We start from the raw sequence: 18,425 nt of genomic DNA, 5'->3' as shown, positions 1-18,425 counted from the left end.
TCAATTTATCAGGGTTGAGGGTGTAACGCAGTTCCTACACAGTCTTCCTAAAACCACTCCACTCGAACATTTCCTCCACAGTGTAACAACTGTAAGTGGCCTCCTGTGGTTTTTTAGAATCCCTGCCTATTCTTCCATTAACGCCACCACAGAGCTGGCGGGCTGCTGTCTGTGATGGTGATCTGTAAATGATGGTTTCGTGATGGAGGATGTCTCCACGCTGGTCAGCCCTGTGCCTCACACACATTTATCTCATGCATGATCATGTTGTTTCCTCTGGAATACACAGAATTGCACTTTAATGTCATCAAGCATCAGGGTTTTTTATGGAGCTTTTTATGGTCCTTTTTATGAAAAAAAAAGGACCATTTGAATTATTTTAATATGAAATTTGTTTCCCAATTATTTGCAAATGACACATGGGCAGAAAATCATTAATATTATGACCACCTAGATCACACAATCTGCCTTAAAGTGGACAAAAACATGCAGCCTTTTGTGTGTTCCCTTGTTGCTATTACACCAACACCAATTTGGGGAATGTGTTTTTGGATATTGTATACTAGACTTTATTCATTTATGGTCCAAAACTTGTGCTATGTGGCAAAAAATAACAAGGACAAGAAAGCTGAGAGTTACAGTTCAGGTTTTTTCCCTCTCTGCACTTCTTTGCGTCGCCACAGAGCAGTATTTATCTCTACTGGCCACTCACTATAGTCACTCATGCACCTCAGCAGTGAACTATTGTGGAATTGGCAATTGGCATCCAATGACTGTGCAGAAAATAGCAGGACTAAGCCCTGCTGGATTAATACAACTATCTTAAACTAAATATCAATCATGTTTTTTCGTGTTAAAACCGTAGTGCGTAACTTTCAAATGTTACATTTAAACCATGTGAAATTAGTTCTCACAACGTCAGCTCCACATGACTCCCTGGGTTCATTCTCAGTACAGCTGTGTTTAGATGTTGAGTCGCAAGGGATCCTTTTTCTTTTTCGTCAAGACAGAAGGAGGCAACAGCAACTCGTGCTAATAAAGGGAGATGACTATGCAATCCAACTTTATTTGTAAAGCACTTTAAAACAAACACAGCGGGCAAAAGTGCTGTACAGAATAATAAATCAAAGACACAGAATAAACAAAAGACATTAAAGCTCAGACGAGGCAATAAAATACATCTACAAAGCAACTAAAATATAGGAAAAGATAAAAGTAACAGCCATACAATAAAATTCAATAAAACAAAAAAATAGAATGAAACAACGTCAACAAAAATGGTGTCAAAGGCCAATGAAAATACATGAGTTTTAAAAAGAGGTGTAAAAACAGACAGTGCACAGGCAGATCTTACCACTGTTTAGGGGCCACAACAGTGACCGTACGGTCTCATCTGAGCTTGTGTTTACTTTTCGGCAAAGTCAGGAGCAGCTGAACAGCGAGTGTGAAGGTGTGGCAGCTCAGAGAGGTACGGCCATTAAGGGATTTAAAAACAAATCTTGCAGCATGACTGACAACACAAATCAATTTAGAAGTGAATTATACGGCTCAAAAACCCCGGATGTTAAACAGGATAAATGCTTCTTGCACTGCTGGTGTACACACAGGTCTGATAGTATTGCTTGACAGAGCCTGGTTTTAGATGAAGGACTTTAGATGAAGAATTTTTCTGTTCACAAAGATCAAACAGAGGCAGAATAATAACAACAGAAGTTACACACTGTAGCTTGAACAAAACTCTTCTTTGTTCCTTCTAATTAGCTCCAGCTTAAGTTGGAGGCAAATCCCCAGCTCCAGATCATTAGTATTTGCAGTGCTCCACCTCTTTGCTCCCTGTGGTTTCACTAAATTCACACTTTACTCTCTATAATGAACTCTTTTGCATCTCCCCTCCTCATTAGGCTCGTGGCAAAAATATTGACTGCTGAGGGGATAGACGGTGACATGTTTTCACTTTTGATCACCACCCACCACTGAAAGCCTCCGTTCACTGGCTTGCTGTGCAAGTTTATGCCCTGAAATGGGGGTGGGAATACAAAATATGGATTATGTTGATGCTAATATGTCATCATTTCTGTGTGTCCCTGTTTTCATGATCTGCTCCTCTTGTGAACTCGCATGTTCTTTACTTGCCAGAGTACTTACCATGTTTGTCCACGAGTGTATCTGAATGAGCTCCATGTGTATTGTCTACTCACACGTGTTTGGACACTTCTCTCTGGGTTTTCGATCGCTACGTGCTCCACCTGTGTTTTGGCTGTTTGTGCCATATAAGCCGTGTCCGTTGTTCTTTTATTAAATCACTAAAAACTGAATTATCTCTGCCTGGATCTCTACTCTTTGGTCCTTCCCTTTTGTCTGTTTGCAGCAATTGTTACAGTAGCAAGCAGGGTGCATGTGAATTGTGCAGCTTCTTCTATAGGTGAAAATAATGCATAGTAAGCAGTGAAATATTATGCCACGGATTACGGTCTGGAGCTGGGTCTTAAATTGGATCCGCCAGTCAGTAGACGTATAGTACATCATGTAGGCAGTAATACTCTCCATGTGGTGTGTGTTTGTCACCCACTTCTCATTCAGAAACCAGCAATAAATTCCCATTTGAAAGGAAATAATTGCGTTGCTTTCATAAAATGTCATCCAATGATTTTAAACCAATGCAAAATTATTTTGTTTCTCATATTTTATTTTCAATAATTTTATTTTTGGCATTTTTGTAAGTCCATGGCAACATATATGGATGATTTACATATAGATTCTGTATTTTTTTTATTTTATATTTCAGGTCCTAAACTCTCATAATTTCAGAATAATGATTTTGACCTCATAATTCTGAGGTTAAAGTCAGAATTCTGAGATTGAAAAAAGTTAAACTGCATGAATTCTGAGATTAAAGTCAGAATTCTGAGAGTAAAGTCAAAATTCTGAGAGTAAAGTCAGAATTCTGAGAGTAAAGTAGAATTCTGAGACAAAAGTCAGAATTCTGAGACAAATGTCAGAATTCTGAGAAAAAAGTCAAAATTCTGAGATTGATCAAAAAAGTTAAACTGCATGAATTCTGAGATTAAAGTCAGAATTCTGAGAGTAAAGTCAAAATTCTGAGAGTAAAATAGAATTCTGAGAGTAAAGTAATATTCTGAGACAAAAGTCAGAATTCCGAGATTGAAAAAAAACAGCATGAATTCTGAGATTAACGTAATCTGAGATTGAATAAAGAATTCTGAGATTGAAAAAAGGTAAACAGCATGAATTCTGAGATTAAATTTAAAATTCTGAGATTAAAGTCAGAATTCATGCTATTTTATTTTTTTCCTTTCATGTGGCCCCAATACTCTCCCGTACGATATAAACCAAATTTATGTTTAAATATTTAATTTATTTTTTGTCTTGAGTTGTCACAGAGTTAACTGCTCATTCCTGCCTCACTGTTGCTGCTGTTGCTGCTGCTGCTGCTGCAGACTCCGTGCACAGCCCGCACATACACATACAGCCTCTGTCTCTGCAGAGAGAACTCGCCTCCTATAGCGTCTTGATGATCTACCATGTGACAACACTTTCAAAGAGCACCACTACAGGTGAGCCACGTTCAATGTCGCTGCTACAGCTGGAATAGCTGGACCTCAGCCCAGCCGCGCGCGCTCTAAGTGAGGGACGGTCGTCACAAAAGGCTTTTCAACGTTGTTCAAGATACAGGGTTAAAAAGAAGAAGAAAGAAAGTGGTTATTGGCTGCGTGCGTGTGTGCGCGCGCGTCTGTGTGTGTGTGTGTGTGAGCAAAGTTGACTCTCAGTTGACAGGTGAATATTTTTCTACTGCAGACCATTTTTGCAACTGGGGACCATGAACTCATCAGCAGGTGCAGGAAACTATCGTCGCGGATCCGTTAAAGGAGAGAAGGTAGGTAAAAACCCTAATCTTATACGGGTTCAGTCGGTGTTTTGTGTTTTCTTTGGCTTTAAATCAAGAAGATAACCCAGAGCTGTTAGGAGGCGATTCATTTTCCTGTGGATTTGCCTCACTGCGCTACAAGTAACTATCACAGTTACGTGTCACAGTTATCGTTGTGTTGATGTTGCTGAACAATTTCACCACATATTACACTTACCATGTGTCCCCTGGTGAGGGATCCTTGCTTTCATTTGTTTTTCATTTATTTTTAATTTGTCCTCTATGACACCACCACAATGAAAGACTGTCAAACCAGCTAATATTGATCATTTGCACAATAAATTAAAGAATGGTTTATTTCACTTATAGCAAGGAGCAAACATCAGTTCATTATTCAAACGTCTTTATCAGTAGAACATCACAAACACAACAATATCTGTGCTGAAATATGCATATTAATTGTGTCTTTAATTGTCTCACAGTGAGTTAGCATGCACTGTATGTTTAACATGGGTTATATTGCTTTCGAAGACTTGTTTATTGACTTATAAGCGAAGCCCTGTTGCCACCACACAATTTGACATTGTTGTTTTTTAAAGTTCCTAGACGTACAGTAAACAGCGTGTCTGCCCTCCATCTCCAAACTAACAAGGTTGTCCTGACTCGTGTCCTGGTCAACATTTTCTGCTCAGTCTGACAGATTGTGTTACTTTGTTTTTGCCTGACTGCTCCATTTTTTTTGGCGTTTTCACAACAAAAACATTGCACGTCAACAACACAGTGCTCACTAATACCCCCCCCTGCAATATCGTTCCCATAATGCTATTTCTGATCAACACTCAACACAAAAGATCCAGTATTACACAGAGAGGCTGTGTGTGTGTGTGTATTGATTGTGGTTTCAATAAGGGACAAAAATACATCAAGGCATGAATCACTTTCTCTGCACGAGTTAATCTGAAGATCAGTGTTAAATTGAATCCATTTCCCTCTCTGAGGGGCACGTTATCCCCCAAAATGTTTGCACATCAGAGGCTCTTTATCTTTTTATAGATATTTCCAAAAAGGTGGCACACGCCAACCAGAGTTTATGTGTTTGGAAACATAATATTTTACAAACTTTTAGACGGATGCCTTTTACCCACATGTTCCACATCCACTTTAGTCAAATGGAGTATTCATTTAATCACATTTCTACACAGTTTCATTAACACCTTACGATCGTTGGCTGTTTCCCTCAGTGCTGCTGTGCCACAGATTACATTTGGACTTGTCTTTGACTGACTGACAAACATCCTGTGTGTCCAGATCGATGCTGGACGCTGGAGTGAGTTTGCCCTCTGCTGGAGGCACAAAGTCACACACTCCGGATCAGGACTCCTTGCCAAGCATTTTCCAATTTGTCAAGAGTTTCCACAGATTTGTTTCTTATTGCTTTAGGCTTTACTCCACTCAGTTTCATTTAAATTATGCCTTTCACTTCTCCTGGATATGACATTTCCGACGATGCCATATAATGTATGGTTGGAGATTGCAAAATCCCTCATTCTGAACTCATGAAGTTAAGTTTCTGTGACCAAATTTTGACTCTTTAAGGACTCGCAGGCACAGCCTATTAAACTCTGTCGTAATCCACGGCCAATTTGCATAGAAATGATTAAGTCTGAAAACGAGGTTGAGGATGAGCTGCCCGCTCTTCTGTAAGGACAGAGGAAATGCAGATAAATCTTCACGTAAATGACTTATTTTGGGTTGTTATGGTCCAGCCCTGAGAATGAGAGAGAGAGAGCACAGTTTGAATCTAAACTAACAAACACCCTATTCCGTTTTCCTTCTTTTTCCTTTTCTTTTTTGGATAAGTAGAGTATGTAGGTTGAGTTATTGCACAACAGTGAGTATCACATTTGTCTTTTGACACATTTAATGCTATTTCATGTTGTCGTAATTGTTAAAATGTTAATATTTACTTCAAAAAGAAGATAAAATACCATGTAGCTGTTGGTGAAAATGGACAAACAAGCTTCATTTGATATAATAATAATAATTGAATGGCACCTTGTAATGTGCTCTGATGTGTTTTACATGCAAATCATCATTGTGCTTTCATCACACTGGCATATAGATCACTGTTGTTTATGATGACATTGCCTTAAGCTTTTTTTTTTTTTTTTTGCAGTGTTTGATGTCAGTTTGGAAGCTGCTGTGCCAAAGTGTGCCAAAGTGTTTTTGATATATTCTCTCTCTGGAGACGATGTCCATGACTGCTTTCATGTAATGAAATATCTCCCACAAGGATGCACAAATCCAAACAATAAAAAAAAAAAAAACTCCCCCGTGGAAACTAGCCTGTCACATCTGTGTATTGGCAGATTCTTGTATCCTGTATCTGTCCCACATCCCCCATTTTCACACAGAATTTGAAGTGCAATTTGGAGTCACTATTGAAATGATTTCAAATCAGGAAGAAAGTTGTTGGGGCTCAGCCTGATTAAATCAGTGGCGTTCATTCGTATTTGTATTTCTGTGCCGCAAAGTTGAAAACACACTTTATATTATGCCTTTGCGGTCTCTTGTCTCATTTGTTTTGCCGACTGCCTCGGCTGCCGCCTGATGCCTAACATTTTCGAGGCCACTACCTTCCTGCAGAGTCTAGAATTCCATTATTTGCATTTACTGAGCGACTGAGAGGCAGTCAGTCAGACGCTTATGATGCTCTTTGCTTCATATTGTCTTGCTTTATTGTCTGTCGTGACAAAAAAAAAAAAAAAACCTTGGTGTGGCATATAGAATATGGTGCAAATGTACTGTACCTATAATTTTAGTAAAATACACAGGCATAGGACTAGTGGATATGAGCAAAAAGATTATGACATTGAAAAGGTTTCAAAATGAAATCATTCATATACTGCTTTATCCTCCACATGAGGGTTGTGGGAAGCGCTGGTGCCAATCCCAGCTGACATAGGGTAAAAAGTGGGGGACATCACAGGACCACATAGAGACAAACAACCATCCACTCTTGCACTCATACCTATGGTCAGTTTAGAGTGTCCAATTCCCATTCTCGGCATGTTTTTGTTACTGTGGGGGGAAACAGGAGAACATGCATCAAATCAAACCGGTTGATTAATGATAATTGCTGTGTGTGTAAAGTGTGTCAAATTGACATTATATAGTATATGGTATATTTAACCTTTGTAATATTGATGTTAAAGAACATGATGTCACAGTATATGTTGTGAGTGAATCACAACCTTGACATAAAGTCACTCCTTTCAGAAACATTCAAATTGCCATACCGGGTAAAACACAGTTTGAAGAACTTGTTTTGATCATGTTTGCTGATAAGTGAAAAGTGTGTGTGTGTGTGTGTGTGTGTGTGTGTGTGTTAACCTTAATCTGTTTGATTTGTTTTCGAGTGAATCTTTTATCAGAGCTGTTGGAAAGTGTGTGACAAAGATTGACTGGTAGTTTGAGCGGAATGTAAAGGTTCCCTGGTCTGGAATCGCAGAGGCAAACATTGACTAGAGTGATTTGTATGCTGCAGGAATTTGTACAGATCAAATGACTTCCAAAATGATTCTGTATTCATCTAGCGAGCTCTCTGTTTGTCTGCATTGAACCATTACACGTTGAATCCCCTGCTTAAATGCCTATATTGCTGCCCACAGCCACTATTAACTGTTACAGAACAACTCTCATATTCCTGATCTGCACACGCACACGCGGACTCGCCGCACATTTTTTGCAATCGCTATATTTTACCAAATGACCATACTGAGAGCGGTAATGCTGGGGGCAGACAATGGTATATTGTTTACCGAAATGAAATTCAGAGAGAGAAACAACGAGGGACGCCCAGCAGCCAGGGACAACACCATTCAACAGCAGTCATTTGTCACCGCTAACTGCTGTGCTGCAGTTTATCTCTCCAGGGAAGGTTTGTTGTAGATGAGAACCACATTTATGAAAGCTGGAGAGGGTTGTGCAGCTCCTGGCCACCGTTGAGCACCTAAAGCTCTTCATCCTGGACCCAATCACGCTCTTGCATTGCTCCCTGGGGGGCAGGGTCCATCTGTATACCTGTCACCTGTAACAGATGACCTGATCGAGGTCTGTCTGTGGCATCTTGCTGATAAAAACACGTCACTGCCCGATGTGCAGGCGCTCATTCCTATTCTGACAATATCTGGAGCTGGTCTGACATACAAAGTATACAGCATTGTGCATCTGTGGGATTCAGGGGGAGGCGTAAATGCAGGGAGGAGTGTGCTTGAGACCTTGGAGCCACCGGGGGATAGGTGGCGTGATCTGGCTGGAGGTCAAGTTTCGTAATGATTTAGTGGCATCTCGGGAAATAAATCGATGAATTTAGATAAAAACTGAATGGGTGTAAACAATGTGTCCGCATAAAAAAAAAAAAAAGCTCTGCTGCAGCTACAAGATGGAAGTCTGATGCTAACATTGCTCCCCTGGTAATTGACTATATGCACGGTCACTTCTGGGTTTTCAATGAGTCAGCCCACCTGCATGTCTGCATAGATGTTCTACAGTCTGTGTCTCCTTGCAGTTCATGTGGACTTTTATTTCTTTTTGGAATGTATGTCCTTCAGATCAGATCAGTTTATTGATTGATCAAGTTAATTCACCAGATAGCGACGCCAGTACACTGTGGTTAAGAGTATTTAGTGTATTGTAGAATTTAGCAGAAGCTGTGCTCACAGCTAATCACTAATGATGCTGACATTTATGTCGAATATAGGGCTAACTATGAAAACAACTACCAAAACACAATGTAAATGTTTTTCGGTCGATATTAGAAGTTACCTGACCAAGTCCAAGTTTACCTTTTATGGACAACTGGCCAGAAATGAACTGGCTGTCTTATATTTTAGTGGACGTTGTAAGCAGGGATGGCACAATACCACTTTGTTTGTCCGATACTGATATCACAAACTCCATATGATACATATGGAGTGTCCACTACAGTCATTTTGGACCTTTTAAACTACGGAGCCAACACATTTGTGCTGAGTCATTTCAAACATAGCTCTCCGACTAACTAACAATCAAACAAACAGCCCAAAACATGACTCCGCTAAAGTGCTGTCCGTGCATCGTGAAGCGAGCGATATTATAGAAGATTTTCGGATTGTATCGTCTTTTACATTTTTATCTGTCCGATACCCAATCCAGTGATATTGAGCAGTATCGGACCAATGCTGATACTGACTACTGTATCGGCTCATCCCGTTGATTTGAAAGTTTCAGACAACTCGCCAGATATTACTAATTACTATAGGTTTATGTGTATTTTACTTTTTTTTTCCACAGCAGGGGGTGTTGTAATAAATGTCTGTGCATACAGAGCAGCACATCCAGGCACAATGTTCATGGTCTCGGTTTGCAGGTTTGGTACGTAGCATTAGCGTGTTGTCACCCTTGTGTATTGGCAAACCCAGTGTGTGTGTGTGTGTGTGTGTGTGTGTGTGTGTGTGTGTGAGGAGCATTGCAGCAGTAATGCACTACTATGGATGATTTGCTCCTTGCAGTTCATGTTAACTTTTTATTTATGAGCTTTATTTGCTGATCAGTTTATGATTGATCAAGTTAATTCTGCAGATAGAGACACCAGTAGACGGCGCACACTCTTAGACGTACCAAAACTGAAGCTAATGCAATTGCTATCACCAGTATTGAGCAATAAATCCAGCTTTCTCTATCGGTGTCAAGAGCCATATGTGCTTTATGGGCATTTACCTTGTAAATGCTTAAATGACTCATATAAGCTGAAGTGTCTCCTTCAATTTGTCCTTGCTTTATCTTTATATCATAGGCTTTATTACAGGTTGTGTTTTGACATCGGCTCTTAAAATACTTTAATGGCAGCTCAGGTTCGGCCAAATCAGCAGGCGGCCGGTGACTAATGGAGGAAATTAGCAAATGAGCTGAACAGAAAAGTAAATAAGTAAAGACGATTAAAGACAGCCCATTGTTAATCTTCTGTCCCATTGATACAGGTCCACATCACCTGCCCCGCAGCAATAAGCGCTGACCTTTTACACTAATTGCAATTAAAGTGACTTACTGTGAACCACAGTGTCCATAATCATGGGAGTTTATATGTCAAGGCTGTAATTGTGACATAAATGAATGTGGAAGATGACCAATCAGGGACCTGTTTAACGGACCCATGGGAACTGTCATGGCACAAAATCAGCTTGTTAACAGCAGTGGCCATAATGACAACCAGCACGTCTTGCATTGGCTCAAATGACTTTATTATTCCCTGGTACAGGCACTGGCGCGATTATTCTGTCAGATGAAACCTTATCTCCTGTGGTGTACATGCAAATATGAACTTTGAGTTCATCTTGCTCCTCGTCTCAGAGTTAAGCTTTAAAGGTGACATAGACCGGAAGCTCCAATTAACGCTGCGTTTGTGTGTGTATCTGCGTCATTACCTCGTTTATGAAACCCTAAAGTTTCAGAACAAACAGTTCAGCCACTGCTGAGAAAATAGTGTTGTATTGTTTACTGGGCTCTGCGAAGCAGATCGACACTTCCTTAATTTGATGTCGTCATCAGAAATCCTCACCACCGTAGCGCCTCCCGGTGCGGGCACTAGTCCGGGCACATCCGGTTGCGTACATTCAACCGCAGAAGAAGAAGAAGAACTAGTCTCGTTGTAGCTGCTGAGATGCAGAGCATCCACCGTGCCAGAGGGGGAGCTGTGTATCTGAGAGCTGACCTATCTATTACGTCACTTCCAGGTACCTGGCCAATCACAGGACAGTAGGAAAGCTCTCGTTGGCTGGCCAATCACAGCAACTGTTTGGTCTGAAACAGCGCGGCTGACGAGAGCGTCAGTGAGGAGATATTTTGATCGGCTCGTTTGCAGCGATTAGGAGGTTTTTAATCATGAAAACAAGTTAATATATGTAAGTAGACCTCCATAACTAACATATATGTGTGATACAAGCATTCTATGTCGCCTTTAAATGTTGGACTGCAAAAAAAAAGAAACTTGCAGTTGTTCCTTCTTTTTTTGTTCTTGTGTTGTGTGCCCACATTTGTGGCTTTTCATCAACTGTTGCTGTCACTGAGTGTTTGTTGCAAATCAAACATGTAAAATATGCACCGAAGCCTGGAAGCCGCTGGTGATAAACTGCTGCAGCCGCAGGGGGGGGGGGAACTCTCACTTTAAATGGGTCCATGAGTCATGGTTGAAAAGAAATTCATCCGACTTTAAATGTAAGTATTTATGAAGCTCTGTGAAACTTCAAATCAGTTCCTACCACAGGGTATAAAACATGCCATGGTCCATGAAATAAGAGTGTGGGCATCTCAACTTCATTTTAATTTATTTCCCCATGAATAATTGCCAAGGTCAAATTGAAATAGTGCACTTTTTTTTTTTTTTTTTCATGAATGTTAAATTAAATCTCAGCCTCCAGAGCTGTAAGGTTTAAAACTTGCGGCACTCTTTTGCAATATGATATGATATAATGTGTGTAACTCACACCACATCTGTATTTAATTCCACACACAAGTGGCATTAACACCAGCCGTGATTTAACTCCTGACTCTGATTGGGGATTAAGTTGTTGCGATTCTTTTTTTGCGCCATTTTTATAGAGCGACTTATGAATCCTTTGCTATTTGTGCTGCCTGTGCCGCTCTTCTCAAGATATGACGCTCCCTTCCTCTGCCTTTTTGTCACGCTCAGTAGATAAGCCAAGATAAATATGATTTGTCGTATAGTTTTGCAGGAAGCCCTTGCATTCGCGCTCTCCCATGACACCCATGTTTGCTGCACAGTCTCAGCTGTGGGATTCGATACACACGTCGCAAACTGTACATAAATAAAGTTAATAAAGTAGTGCCTGTGCCAGGTTTCTGTCTTATTAGCATATGGTTTGATGGGCGTGTGTGTGCATGAAAGAGAGTGGCTGAGGTGTTGTATTTTATGATGTGGGTGACAGGCAGCATAAATATTCCTTGTGCTTAATCACAACCCAGCTGCAAAGCAGACTTGAAGTGATCAATTTCTCTATAATATGTGCAGGTTGGGTAAACACACACCTACTTACACATAGACACACACACTGGGAGGGAAAAATGCCTAACAGGCAGTATTGGAACTGATTTTGCTCAGGAGCAATTTGTGTGTGTGTGTGTGTGTGTAGTAGTAGTAGTAGTATTCAGGACATTTTGACCTTGTGAGGACATTTTGGCTGATCCTCGCAACTTTAAAGGGCTTTTTGAGGGCAGGGTTAGGCATTTAAGGGGCTAGGGACTGTGAGTGTCCACATTATCTTCTTCTTCGTCCCCACTAAGACGGTTGCACAACTGTGTGTGTTTGTAGGACATTTTGGAAATTAAAGGACATTTTTGGCTGGTCCTCACGTTCTATAAAAGGGCTTTTTCGGGCTTTAGACCTGGTTCAGGGTTAGGGTTAGGCATTTAGTTGTTAAGGTTATAGGGTAAGGGTTACGGAACGTGTGTGTGTGTGTCTCTGATGTACTCAACTCTTGTTAGAGTCATCTTGAGAGAGTGTGTGTGTGTGTGTGTGTGTGTGTGTGTGTGTGTGTGAGAGAGAGGGAGTAAGCAAAGAAGCGAATCAGGGATGGAGGGAGAACCGGAGCTTTTGGAGCAGCTCGAGCAGAGGCGACACCCCCTCCCTCTCGTCCCACCACGTCTCCCCCGTGGAGGCAAAGCCAGTGTCTGTGTGTGTGATTGATTCACCCTGCCAGGAGAGAGGGAGGTGTTCTGGTTGGGCTCCTGGAGCCCTGGGTCATCCTCTCCCTTCGTTGGAGGATAGGGAGGGAGGGAGGGAGAAGAGGAGAGAAAAGAGGGGGTGGTGGGGGGGCGGGGGAGAGAACTTCTCGGACACCTCGAGCAGCCCCAACTTCACAGCACAAAGGTGTGAGCAGAGCAGTGGGTGGAAAAGCAAGTGGCACTTTGCATCATGTCTGTCCTCATAGCCACCCAGCTAAGGATAGACACCAGCACTTCCTCCAGAAGGGTAAGGGCCCTTGTTAGCATGCATGGCACGTTGTGGGGAATGTCTGTGTTTATGGGTGAGTCTCCTGCTTCTGACAGAAAAGGCTGCTGGCTCTTTCTGATAGCAGCTGGACTGGCAGGAAGGGAGCGGCAGTTCCCGGTGTCCCTTCTGAGGAACTTAATGGACAAATGTTTCCTGTTTCATTTTCATCTAATGTGTGGTTGGTAACATGCTGTGGTGGAGAACTCTCTGCGCCCTAATTGTTAATTCTCTTTGATGCGTTGCCGTCTGTTGTCTGTTACAGAGAACTAGTCAGTGTGAGGAGTAAAGTTGGCTTGAAGTCTGTGTGTGTTTTCATGAGAGAGTATTTGAGTTTTTTTTAAATAAATGACTGTTTTACATTCTTTGCCTGCGTGTTGTGAATTGTGTTTACTTGTTGACGTGACGGCTAATTGCTCAGCTTTGTCTAAAAGGCTGAATTTACATTGTTTGCACGCTTGCATGCAAATGTGGTGTGAGGGAGATTGTCGAGGGGGAGCTTGGGGTTTGGTTTTAAGTCACATCCGAAGGTTTCTTATTTAGACAAACTAGAACGGCTACATCTATTGTCATACTTTTAATTATCTGACATTTCAGTGCTGCAGTTGAAATCTTAAGAGTGCATGTGAATAATGTAGTATATGGTTGTAAATGATCTACTTTTTGACGAGGCAGAGACGCATGTTTTGATTGCCTCTCGTGAGCTCGTGAGATTTTGATTTCATTACGACCCCTGTTCACACCTTGTTCTGCCACAAACACAAACACGCATGCAGCGCAACATTTCAAGTGACACGCACTGAACAGTGTCTCCCTCCATCATTCCTCCTTCTCCTCCTCATCTGCTGCAGCCACATTTAGAGTCTGCTGCTCCCCTCAAACACAGTCTCAGTCTTTTCTGTCACATCAGCCGGCATTAAACTCCATTTCCTCAGTGACTTATCGGCTGCCATTTCAATTTCAGCTCACCACATAACTACCCTTCATCTGTAATGTCTTAGAGGATTCCGTATTTATTCTCCACAGAAGAGGCAACACACTCGGCGAACTTCTGTCACGGAGAGCTGTTAACACAATTGAATTTTACAAGCAAGTTAAAGATGAGAGCGTAATGGAATATTATCATTTATTTAGATTTTCTTTATTAAAAAAACCCCAGTGCATTAAATGTGTAAAGTTACACAAGGCTCAGTTTGTGTTTATGCTGCCTGTGTTAACATATGATCAGCTTAATACAGACTGAACTGAATGCATCTGCCTTGGTGATTTGTGCAGCAGACCACAATTGTAATAAAGTGCTGTGACTAGCAGCACACAGTAATTGAATTTACCTTTGTTACATGGCTCAGAGTGAACTAAGTGTTGTAATGCAGAGTTATAAGGTATATGTGAGTGATAAATATATATATATTTTTTTTTCCACAGTCCTATTGACTTTGGCCAACAGTGACGCATAATTAAATTTTGATAAACACTGACAGAGGAACATATTTCCACCCTGAGAGCGGTGGGAGGTAAATCTCAATGCGTTCAATACACCACCGTGAACCCAATGGAAAGGGGTTAGTAATACACACACTTTTTCACCCTGACATTCTGTCTATATTTGTTTCTTTCCATCTAGTGTGTGTGTGTATATGTACTTATTCTGGCCACTTTATTAGGTACACATGACTCCCAATAAGGTGGCAGCAGTGGGACCTGATGAGATTTACGTCTGTAGTCCATCTGCTTTGAGGTTTGATGTGTTGTGTGTTGAGAGCTGGTCTTCTGCATATACTTATTGGAACTGTGGGCGACGGTAGCTCAGTGGTAGAACGGGTCGTCTTTCAACTCGAAGAGGGTTCAATTCCTGGCTCTGTGCTGATGTGTCCTTGGACCAGACACTTAACCCCCTGTTGCTCCTGACTGCTGTGCCGGCAGCGTGTGAATGGGTATGAAAGATGAGTGATAGAAAATGTGCTGCACATAGATGCGTTGTATGAGTGGGTGTGAATGGGTGAATGGCAAAACTGGGCAATGATGATGAGATATTTGTGTTGAAGCAGGGGTACCTAATAAAGTGGCCAGTGAGTGCATATACTGTATATACAGTGTTTGGATCATTATGACAGATTACTTTTGAGTTGCTAAAGATTTTGCAGATTTTGTTTGCGCAGTCTTTCACTTAAAATTCATGTGTTTTCAATTATGTTTTGATTCATTTACCAATTGTACATCTGGAAATATCTGGTTTCTCTGGTCAAAATAATCATGTATCACATAGTCCTTGTATTGTATTATGCACACATCAGCTCTTGTCATGATTCATATTGTGAATTAGGTCATATTTGTTTGTCATCTTAAAAAAAAAAAAAAAAAAATGACGTATTACCCAAAAATGTCAGTCACACCAGTCACTCTGAGTGTGAGTGTACTTTCACCTCATGCTGCATCTTTACGCCTTATTATCACTCTCCCTCCATGTCCTCATGTGAACTCTTTCCCTCTGGATGAAAACCTCTGCTCTGAACCGCTTAATTGTGTAATTTCCGCTTGAAGACTAGTTTTTGGATTTAATGTACACCGCTAGTTTTAAGTGGATTATGATAATTTGTTTTAAATATGAGAGCAAACCACTTAACACACATCACAGTGTTAAAGTAACTTGAGGGCGACTTTGAGATAGAATGCATGTGTCCAGCAAAGCTGAGCATGTAATGCAGCGCAGTGATGAAGTAACCTGTTGCCTTGGTTGGATTGGCAAAGCAAAGCATCAAGGGAAATCATTAGTGTCTGGCTAATACCAAATGGAAAATTGTGCAGAAATGTGATTACAGTGGGCTGTGACTAAGCCCATTCAGATACATACATGTGGAAAGTCTTTGCCGAGTAGTGTTTGGAGGAAATTGGATCTCACAGTGCTACAATGATTGATCTGTTTGCTCTTCCATCCAATTAATTTGTGTGTCATGTTGTGTGCGCCGAAGTGAACAAGTTGCCGTGTTTCAGCTACTGCCAATGCATTATTTTGTAGATTTTAACGTGCATTGCCCTACACATGGGTCCATGAATCATATATGAATGTAGCGTGACACTGCACCTCAAGCTATTCATCACATTCATGTCTGTTTCACAAAAAAGTAGAAGTAATCAGGCTGAGACGTATTTAAAAAAAAAACAAAAAACTGCATATGGGATTTCTGAAAAAAAAAAAAAACTGTAGTGTGCATCTTTGAAATCAAAACATGCCACACAACTCTCCGTGCGTTTCTCAGTATTGTGGCGTTTAGATCTCGTGTTGTCCAGTGACGTTCCCGCGCTGCACACAGGATGTGATACATGTTATACCAAGACAGATGACGGCAACAGCAACATTGCACGAGTAAAACGAGGTGGCTGTTGGAAAGATTCAGTAATGAAATAATCTGCTCACATAAACCAAGTCATTTAAGGGGATAAACCCTTTAACACCGAGCGTATCGCAGACATGCATTACTGTAATTACATAATGGTTTGTGCTATAGGAAAAAAATCCAACGGTTTCTGAAAGCAAGTCAAAGCCAACATGTGGTTATTGTGGTAATTTCACTCGCACTGTTGCAGGAAACCGGAGAATGAGCGTCTTTGTCACCAGAGAGGAGAGAGTTGGAAAAACTGTTTTTGGACATTGAGAAAAAAGCGCAAATGTTACGTTAAATATGTTAAAAATTTAACACGCAAAATCTGGTGTTCAACTACAGTGTTTTTTTTTTTTTTTTAAATAAAACTTTTTGTTTTTCTTCAATTAAAATTGTTAATACACTATTTTAACATGCATTAAATTAGATATTAATAGTAATACATGGAAAAATGGACAAAAGCATACTGACATATTCTTTAAAATAAGCAGAAAGTCCAGATTGACATTTAGATGTTAAAGGGTTAATGCCTCTTGCCCCTCCTGCCCCTGCACTGCTGCTGTATACACACAAACACTCCCTTAGTCCGCTCTGATAGTATTACTTCACAAATGGAGGACACAGCATACAGTCGTTCCTGTTCAAGAAGACTAAAGAGAGGCAGAATGATAATGTCATTAACAACAAATAGCACAAAACGTTACGCACTGCAGCTCTAACTTATATTCTCTCCACCGGCTTCATCAACCACCCCCAAAGGTGTTACCTGTAGGCCTCAACTAACGTCATCATTACAGTTGTCTTTTACCGCCCGTACCGCAGAGCTTGACTGCAGCGATGTGACAGAGACTGGGGAAAGGCATCGCTCCAGTCACCTGCTGTATCTGTGAGGCGGCGATATGGGGGAGCGAGCTGAGCCCAGGCTGTCTGCCATGGTCCTGAGGGGAGTGTTAAAGCAGCCAGGCACAATGGCTCTCCAACATGGTGAAGGTGACTGGAAGACATCTATCAGTGCAGCTGGGATGGACGACAAGTGACTTAAGACCTATCTCCCAGGGGTGTGCACACCCAGCAAAGGCATTTATGAACCAACAGAAACAAATGATGACCGGAACCGAATTGGAAGCCACTGTGGAAGAGGGGGAACCTGCTGCATTCATAAACATCAAACATCAAAAAGTTGTGCTTCAATTACTTCATGAACAACATTAACAATCAAAGGGAAATTGATTTTAAAATGGAGAGGAAGGAAGGAACAGAGAATCGCTTTAATTAGTCAGAGGCAGTAATGTCCTTGTTTTTGAATGAATGACCAAACCTTTGAAATCCATATCTTTTATTCCAGATGCATATTCTATCATAATGCAAGCCATCGTTCTTTGAGTCTCCAGCAGAGATGAGTCACCATTTGGAAAAGAATAATTAATACTTTCATTCAGAACTGAATAGGAATGTTTTCTTCTTTTGCTGTCGTCTTTGTTGCACCATGATACAATTACAGAATTAACTTGGCTTCAGTGAATGGAAGATGCAGAGCGGTGGCACAGAATATCGAGGGGCTGTTTTGAGCTGAGCTGAGCTTGAGGGCTGCTTTGAAGCCGTACTCCTGTTAAGATGACCTATTTCTCTGAAATACGGCTCGGCCCGGTGGAGTGATCGTTGGAGCTGACACGGTGGGAGGCTGAGGCGTTGTTCGTCTGAGGCATTTATGACAGCGATGGCAACAGTTTGACTCGAGACCTTTACCTCCTCTATATCACGCAATAAGCCAATATTTAGCATTTGCTGTGAAGCTGTCTGTGAGCCCTTCAACCTTGAAATCTGCCTGCAATGTAAGCTGAATAGCACGTGTGAGTAAACTGACTTTAGAGGGAGGGCAACTGTGCAAATTAAGGGTGCGAACAAACACTGATGTTTTCGGAGTCTTGGGATTTAAAGAAAAACATATTAGTTCATGTTGTAAGGCATCAACAAATGTCTGTTGCGTTCAAACCATTATCAAATGAGTTTTTTTATGACGACTGAAAGACGGGATCACACATTTAACGGCTGTGTCTGGTGAGGGATCACAGACCACACCACTTTGTGAAGCCAACTGAACGCATCAAACTCT

General features: G+C 41.2%; 1 protein-coding gene across 2 annotated transcripts in view; it reads left to right on the top strand.

Moving 5' to 3' along the window:
• Positions 1-1,206: 1,206 nt before the first annotated feature.
• LOC131468963 (dipeptidyl aminopeptidase-like protein 6) overlaps positions 1,207-18,425 on the top strand; it is a 90,518-nt gene continuing 73,299 nt past the window's right edge. The window contains exons 1-3 of one of the 2 annotated variants that reach the window (XM_058643718.1): positions 1,207-1,468; positions 3,393-3,575; positions 3,817-3,895. In XM_058643718.1, the coding sequence (XP_058499701.1) occupies positions 3,839-3,895 (57 nt within the window). In that variant the 5' untranslated portion in view covers positions 1,207-1,468; positions 3,393-3,575; positions 3,817-3,838. Of the gene's footprint in view, positions 1,469-3,392; positions 3,576-3,816; positions 3,896-12,836; positions 12,915-18,425 lie in introns of those variants that run through there. The other variant, XM_058643732.1, reaches the window with a different exon arrangement.

This window comes from Solea solea, chromosome 1 (genome assembly GCF_958295425.1).
Source record: "Solea solea chromosome 1, fSolSol10.1, whole genome shotgun sequence".
Lineage (NCBI taxonomy): Eukaryota > Metazoa > Chordata > Actinopteri > Pleuronectiformes > Soleidae > Solea > Solea solea.
The sequence above is the reverse complement of the archived record's forward strand: the minus strand, read 5'-3'. Positions and strand labels throughout refer to the sequence as shown.